Consider the following 8,208-nt stretch of genomic DNA (forward strand, 5'->3'; position numbering starts at 1 on the left):
AATCAGAGGTCCTCAAGCTTGATGCATATTGGAAATATCTGGAAAACTTTCAGAACTGTCCAATGCACAGGCCATGACTTGGACCAATTAAATCAAAATCCTATGAGGTTCAGGGGAAGGCATCAGTATTTTGTAAAGCTTGCCAGTTGAATCTGTTATGCAGCCAAAGTTAAGGACCACTGGCTTAGAGGGACCACCCAAATCCAGGAATGGGTGTCCACTCGCTGTCAGAAAGAGGGAAAGGTCAACGCCAGGAGTCAGCAACAGTGCACATGGACTGCTCTGAGTTTGGGATCCTTGCCCACTAATGAGAGGGTTTGTTCAGATTACAGCTCCCAGTAGCTGCTAAAAAACTCTATGAGGAACCTAGAGATGAACCCTGAGGAAGGGATTCTCCTTTCGGAGCTTGAAGGGTCACTCAAACTTGTGCAGAACTTTTGGATTCACACTGATAAAGATGCACAGTTCACTCCCACACTAGAAATTTCCAGCCTTTCAGTTTGGGGATGAACTAAAAGGAGAGCCATCAATTTAGAGGAAAAAAATAGTTCTTCCTTAAATAACTAAATTAAACTTCATATTTTTTGGAACAGAATACCATGCATTCCAAATTCAAGTTATTCTCTCATGTTAAATTTTTAAAAGCAAAGTTGCTTCTACTATTAGGCAAGATAGCAGGATGTGAAATGCAGTTAATTCTATTTGAAGTAAAGCTCCAGGAACACCCTGCTCTTTGACCAGCTCCTCCCTCATCGGCTGCCCAGGGTCATCCCAAAATTGGGTCAAGCTGGCACAGGTGACCAGCACAAGTTGGTCATGCCTGCCTGGAAATAGCTCCCCTGTAAGAAAGGGGCTGTGGGAGAAGGGGCACCTCCATGGGAGATTTCAAGGAGGCCGTGTGAAGCAGAGGGAGGGACACTAAGTGACAAGTCACTGTTCAGCTGGCTCACCCTGGCCACACTACCTTAAACAAGTCACTCCACCTATCTGGATCTTAGTTTCTTCTTTTATAAAGTTAGGCACTTGAGCCCCCATGGTCTTCGAGGTCCCTGTCAGACCCAAGTTTGGTTTTTCTCCATCCCCTGGGAACAGGGCAGTCCACCGAACCATCAGCATAAATAGAGAGGAAACAAAATAGGGGCTATAAATTCCAACACTTGCAGAGCTCCGCAGATAGTGTGAGAGAGTGAAGCCATGGGTGGAGACTGTGGCCAAAACGAGGCAGTATGACCCATCTAGGATGCATGCCCCATCTAAGGGGCACAGCTGCTATTCAACTTCATGTATTTGTTGCCATGCGAGGAGACCTTACAATTTTTTCAGGAAAAAAAGTAAACCCAGATATTTAATGCAGTTGGCGGATTGTTATATCATGGCAATTAATTCTTTAAAAATCCCGTGTCAAATAAAATACATCTGTGCCCAGACACAGCCTGCAGGTCTGTAGTTTACAGCTCTGACACAGAGAATTCTATGATATGATAAAAGTTTATTCTTCATAATTGGACTTTTTAGCAAATTGGTCAACACGGTGCAGATCTTTCTTTAGATACACTGTGCAGATTTTAGGCCGAACTGGAGCAACAACTTAGGTTCATGGACCTGCTGCCTCTCACCCCAAGGAGCTGTGCTGCTCCCTTCATTCCAGGACTGGTACCTACTGCTCCTTCCCTATGCCCCTCTGTGCAGCTGCAAGTTCTGCCCATTCAGGAATGTGCTGTAGCCTAAGAGTAGAAGCCACTCCAACCTTTCCCACACCAACTCCTTCCCCATTTTAAAGCTGAGACATGGCCTCCAACATAACCCTGACCCAGCAGAGATTGTGTGTATGTGAGCAGAAACCATAGATGAGGACAGTCAGGGTGGGGGAAGAAGCAGTAGCAACAGCTCAAGTTATTGCCCCTGCTCCCCAGCCCCAATGGTCAGGTGGTAGGAAGTGTGCTCACTAATGAGACTGGGGCCTTGTGAATATCCTCAGATGGATCCATGTCTCAGTCCATACTAACTCTGCTCAGTTGTTCCTCAACGAAAAATGAGAATGTCAGTTGAGTTTCTTATTTGACTGTGGCTTTGAGAAAGAAAATATACTCAGGTCTTATATCAAACACATTTATTCTTGAAGTGAGAAGCTCATCAAGGATAGCTAGAGGAGAGTGAAATATTTACAGTAAAAAAGTATGGATGCTAGCCAAACTTCAAATTCTGTCACTGCAGAGCTATTCCAATAGTACTTTTCCACCATGACACATCACACATGTTAAAATTAACTGCATTCTTGTAACACTTCTCAATGGTTGTGCACAATAATAGAAGCAACATTCTGGGACTCCCTTTCTTAAGAGCCTACAGAATGAATTAATGCACACACAAAAACAAGTATAATACAAAACATTCAAAACAAGTCACATCCATTTTTAAAAAAAAAGAAAACAGCAAGATGAAAATAGGCAAGTGATGGGTTGCTACTTCTATGTGCAAGGTACTGGATTCTTGCATTGAGAATCCTAGTGTCGGGCCTCACGTCAAACATCACATCAAAAAAGTGTGCAGAAAAATGAGTCACCTTCAATATGAAGGATGTGAGTTGTGTACACTGACAATGGTCTCAAAGATACAACATTATTGCATGAGGAATGCCTGTGTACAGAGCGGACCATCTTATGAGGACAAAAACTCATGAGTTATCAGATGACCATTCAGATATTTGGGCTAAACGATGACAGTTTTCTGATTTAATCAAGGCACTTGCAAAGAACTATCTTTGACATGACATGAAGTCCCTACATGTTGTTAGTCATTGATGATGGCATGGTTTTTCTACACCAAGCATTCTATAACAAGAACCCAAGCCTGACATTTTGATCACAAAGTCACTTATAACATCAGGACTGCAAAGCCAGATTTGCTTAAACTTTCCCCAAATTATAATTTTTTTATAGATCACATCTGAACAGAAAGGCTTCACTTAAGATCTTGATTCTCCAGAGCTATAATTCATCTTTCTCCAATACCACCCACATTCTTAAAGGTTATTTGACTTTTCTCCACATGGATATGTAGAATGGATCTTTTTCCCCTCCAGAAATAATTTCCCCAGGAAAGAATTGTAAAACCAACTTAAAAACACAAATAACCTTACATTTTTTCCACCAACAATGATCAGACCTCCCACTCCTCTGACTTGAGCTTCAGAGCCCTTTGTGTATACTTTTCACACATTCCTCATACCATTAACACAGCTTTCCATCACCATCAGCCATCCTTCTTCAACTTTTCCTTGCCCAACATGAAAGCTAGTGGATTGAGAGGGAAGGAGGGAGGGCACTGCAAAAGTATCACCTTTATAAAAATAGTTTTCAACCTGTTACTTGAACCTCCAAAGCCAAATTGGGTAACATCATCTGTATAGACCCCAACACTAAATTCTCAAGTGGCTTTCTTTTCCATAGCCAGGTCTCAAAAGCTCAAATCTAAATCTACTGATGGAGTAGCAAAGGCTGCCTAAAATTGAGCGATACAGACCTAGGATTGCATGGGGGAATATGACAAGTCAAGACCAGTTACATTGTTGCTTAATTCATCGATAAGAGGCCAAGTTCTCCATTCTCCCCCAGCTCTGCCACTCTGGGAAGAGCCCACTAGCCATCCTCGGACTGCCAAAGATTGTTGACTCTAACTCTGTCTTGGGAGAGGTCTGGTGGAATGCACAGTCCTGGGGTGCCATCTGTGTCTGCACCCCATCAGGCTTCCATTGAACATGAACAATTCTATAATTCTGACCATCATTGTTGTCCCAAAAGACTTGCCCATTAGCATGGTAAGAAATGCAGAACTCAATTTTCTGCTCAGTTGGAATGACAGGGGGTAAGTCAATGGCAAATGAGAAGGTATCACTATCTGAGCCACCATACACATTTTTCATATAGACACAGTCCACATCAGTGTAGCTTTTCCAAGAATCGAAAGTGATACGGATCTGAACTTTCTTCTCAAAACTCACATTTTTGACTTTCACAGTCCCTGTCACTGTTCGCTCTTGCAACGAGCAGTTCTCCAGACAGACAAAGTTCTTCTGAAAGTGACTCCGGAAACTTAAGTAATCGGTTGAAGGCTGAGGGAAATCTAAAATCAAGTTTTTCTCCTCGTGGCGTTTTAAGGCAGAGGAGATATCATTAAGATCCAAGAGATCAAACTGGAGATCCCACGCTGGTTCTTCTGGGAGGTCAGAGAAGACATGGATGGCGGTGAGAGAGAGGCCCTTGGAGTCAGCAAACACAACGCGCTTCTTGGCTTGGTTGTGCGAGCACTTCCAGTCATTCTGTGATTTGGCTTCCTGTTTTATGTTGAGACATGGTTTCAGAGGCTTTAATTTATTCACAAAATGTCTTCGTTGAAAGTCATCGTAAGGGCCCAGGAAACTCTTCACAGGTGGTGAATGAGCCAAGCAAAGCCTCATGGCCACATCCACGGGCATGACCGAACTTGTCAAAGGACGTGGATCTAAAACCTGGATCATTCTGGAATGCAAAGGGAAGAGGGATTATCACCTGGATCGGAAGTGCTCTTTCCCAGTGCCAAATACATATGTACTATTTTTGTGCTGACTGAATTTTAGCCAGTGCAGTAGATATCAGGCAGGTGCTATCATATATAGTAAAAGAGAACAGTATTAACTGATCAGATCTTCTTTCTATGTCCACCTCTACCCTTGGCTGGCTAAAGGCTAAGTGTTAACTGCTTAAAACACTTAGAGGGTGATGGGGGTCTCAGTCTCCCCATCTGAGAAATAAAAGGGTTCGATTTGATTATCTCCCAGGCAGCCTTGAGAACTGTGTGCTCTGTTCTGGACCAGTGGTCCTCAAACCTGTCTGGTCACTATGCCTGGGGAATTCATTTTCTTTCTTTCTTTTCTTCCCTCCTTCCCTGCTTCCTTTCCTTCCTTTCTTCCTTTCCTTCCTTCCTTTCTTTTCTCTTCCTCTCGTTCTCTCTCTCTCTTTCTTCTTTTTTCTTTCTTTCCAATTCCTGGGACTCAGAACCACTGAGGCAGAACTTCTGGGGCTAGGGCCAAGGGATGGATATGCTCTTAAAGCTTCCCAGGTGATTCTAATGACCAGAGAGGTTCAGAAGCCACAGTTCCAGACCCTCTGCTCCCTCTGGCTACTTTGGCTTATTTTGCTGCTAAATTGATTGACACTTCTCTGGTAAGGTAATTCACTTGAAAAACAAAAAAAAAAACAAAAATAACATGCAACAGTTTTGAGAGTGAGAAGGCTAGAGAAGAAGTCAAAGAATTCTCTTTGTACTTTGATTGTCATGCTTTTCCTCATTTTTCACAAATAACCACTGAAATACAAGTCAATAATTCATATGTACTTACAAACTGTGTAACTGATAATTCATCTAAAGAGATGCCCATGACAAGTCCACATTTAAGTGGAAAACCTGATTACCTGAAAGTTGGCGTGTTTTAAAATATACATTATATGTATGCAAACTTATAAATATTGAAAAACTCTGTAAGAAATACACCTTTCCTAATAATGTAATAATTATTATCTCTGGGTGATAGGACTATAGATTATCTATTTTCATTTTTGTTCCTTTTTTGGCATTTTCTAATAGACATTTATAAGTAGAAAGACAATAAAGCTATTTAAAGTTTTAAACATGACTATGCTCAGCAATATTAAACCAAGAAGCATCCATAAAGAAGACTTTTCTCTGGCCTTTAGCCCTCATTATATATTTCCAAGCTTATGGCATTAGGATTTTTTTCCCTATCTTAGCCTTACAAGTAAGAGGTGTGTGTATACTGTACACGACATTTCTCAGTCTGGCTTTAGTAACTCTCCTCACAGCAGCTCTAAATATGTATCCAAGTGGTCATTATCACAAAAATGGGTAATAACACTCGCAGAATTTACTGTATTAGCTCTGGGGTTTTTCTGGGAGACCTGCAAACTTAGAACAAACAAATGAAAGCTAAAGCTATATTTGTGGGTCTAATAATAGTTAATAGGCAGGATTTTTAGAGAAGTCTTCTGCTAAGCTATGTCTGGAGAAGCTATTTAAAGTAGTTTTATGGCAGTTTTTTTATTTTATTTTATTTTTACTTTTTGCATTTATAGAAAGACAGTTTTACTTTGGGTGATTTCCTTGGAACTTTAAGTCCTGGACAAGAGTTAAAAGTAATTGTTTGCTCAAACTCTTGAGATTGTGCTATGGCAAACTGTGATAAGAAGGACGAATGAATGCAAACGTCGTCCTGTAATTTTTTTCCTCCAAGCTAAACCACCTAACCAGCAATGTCAGAGTGCTGTTCTCACCACTTCAGCTGCCTGAGTCCTTGCGACATTTGTGCAGGACCAAAAGAACAGCCGCATCCATGAGAAAATCAGAACTCAAGCTGATTCACGTTAAGATAACTTCTGCTTTAAGATACTGATTGCTAAAATAGGCTCTGCTTAAGAAATAGAGTCAAATTTCTACACCTCCAAGCCCTCTCGGTTGCCAGATTCAACTAAGCAGTCAGTTCCCTTATCCTCATGACAGAACTGAAACGCCCCCCCAACTTCCCCACAGCTGTGCGTTCCCCTGTGTTCCTACCGCGCAGAGGTGCAGCGAACCTACCTGGTGCAGCTCATTAGGCAGACAGGCGGCGGACCGTGAAAGCCAGCACCCACTGCCTGCACAAATTCGAACCACAGCTCCCTGCCTTCCCCCGCGGCGGTCGCTGGGAGAGATTGAGGGCCTGGCGCCTAGAGGCCGCTTATCTGCTCCGAAGCACGTGACCCGATTCCTGGGACCAATCGCCGGGCCTCGGGCCCCATGGCGCGACCAACCAGCACCCAGCTGGGGCGCGAGCCCTCGCCCCGGGAATATGATCGCCCCGGGGCCGGACGTGCAGAGCGCGAGCTGGGCATCCCGGGGAGGTTCTGGGACTCCGCGGCCAGCTGGACGCAGCCGCGTAACGGGAACCCTGGGCGAGGGGCCGGGCAGGCACGTACCGCATGCAACGGGCGCCGGCCAAGAGAGAGCGCAGCCAGCCTCGCCCAGGCGGGGCGCCAGTGCCTCAGGCTTAGGGCGGCTGTTACTTGGGAATAGCTTTGTGGGTCAGTGCAGTTGAATCTGCACACAGATGTGGCTCAATCCGAATGTGTATCGCATTTGAAATGTTTATGTTGTTCATTGCCCGGTGTATCCGCATTTCTCCCTCATCTTAGCCTGCGCGATCCCAAACTGGCTTCATGCTTTTCTGTTAGTTATGGGTTCACAGATGCACCACACAGTAGACAGCTGCCGGGAATTACCAACTTATCTAACAAATGTTGTTAGGAAAGCATACAAGCCCCATAAAACAGCGAGGTGGCATTTAATTAAAAGATACTTTGTATTTCTGTCTATTCTTCAATTTTCTCCCCTGCGGGGAACACTAAAGCCGGAAGAGAAATGACCCTTTTCACACATACAGCCGTATGTGTGAAAGAAGAAAAAAAATCACGCTGAGTATCACTGGGAAAGGCACTTCATGCTGAGGTTTTATTTTTGAAATGAAAATCTAACTAATGGCAGGTCTTCTAGCCCCTTTGGCTCAACCAAAACTAGCTGGAAGGTCTTTGAATTGACACTTACTAGCTACACGAATCTAGGCAAGTTCTAACCTCAGTTTCCTCATATGTAAAACGGAGATAGTAACGTTCTGAGGATGAAGTAAGATGGTGCCAATGAACAGACTCAGCACGATGCCCAGCTCCTGTGTTCAACCCGGGCTACTTCCTAAGTTTCTACTTGATCTCTCAGCTAGAGTTTTTACTCTATCACCTCAAGGCACCTGGTGCCTGAGCTAAAATATTGAGAATAACTGCTGCTTGTTGAGCCTTTACTCTGCCAAACACTGTGTGCTATCAGTTCAATCCTCACAAGAGCCCTATGTGATATGTCCAGTTATTAATCCCATTTTAGAGAAAAGAAAACGGAGACACTGAGTGGTCGGGAAACCTGCCCAGTGGATCACTTGAGGCCAGGAGTTCAAGACCAGCCTGGCCAACGTGGTGAAACCTTGTCTCTACTAAAAATACAAAAATTAGCTGGGGGCGTTGGTGCACGCCTGTACTCTCAGCTACTCTGGAGGCTGAGGCAGGAGAATCACCTGAGCCCAGGAGGCAGAGGTTGCAGTGAGCTGAGATTGTGCCACTGCACTCCAGCCTG

General features: G+C 43.8%; 1 protein-coding gene across 1 annotated transcript; it reads right to left on the minus strand.

Annotated features, from left to right (window-relative positions):
* Window positions 1-2,095: 2,095 nt before the first annotated feature.
* Window positions 2,096-6,770, minus strand: PPP1R3C (protein phosphatase 1 regulatory subunit 3C). Its single transcript, XM_050803010.1, has 2 exons — window positions 6,631-6,770; window positions 2,096-4,517 (listed from the first exon to the last, which is right to left on the minus strand). The coding sequence occupies exons 1-2, from the start codon at window positions 6,642-6,644 to the stop codon at window positions 3,578-3,580; spliced, it is 954 nt and encodes a 317-aa protein (XP_050658967.1). The 5' UTR covers window positions 6,645-6,770; the 3' UTR covers window positions 2,096-3,577.
* Window positions 6,771-8,208: the final 1,438 nt, after the last annotated feature.

The sequence above is a fragment of the Macaca thibetana genome, chromosome 9 (assembly GCF_024542745.1).
Source record: "Macaca thibetana thibetana isolate TM-01 chromosome 9, ASM2454274v1, whole genome shotgun sequence".
NCBI classification, from domain to species: domain Eukaryota; kingdom Metazoa; phylum Chordata; class Mammalia; order Primates; family Cercopithecidae; genus Macaca; species Macaca thibetana.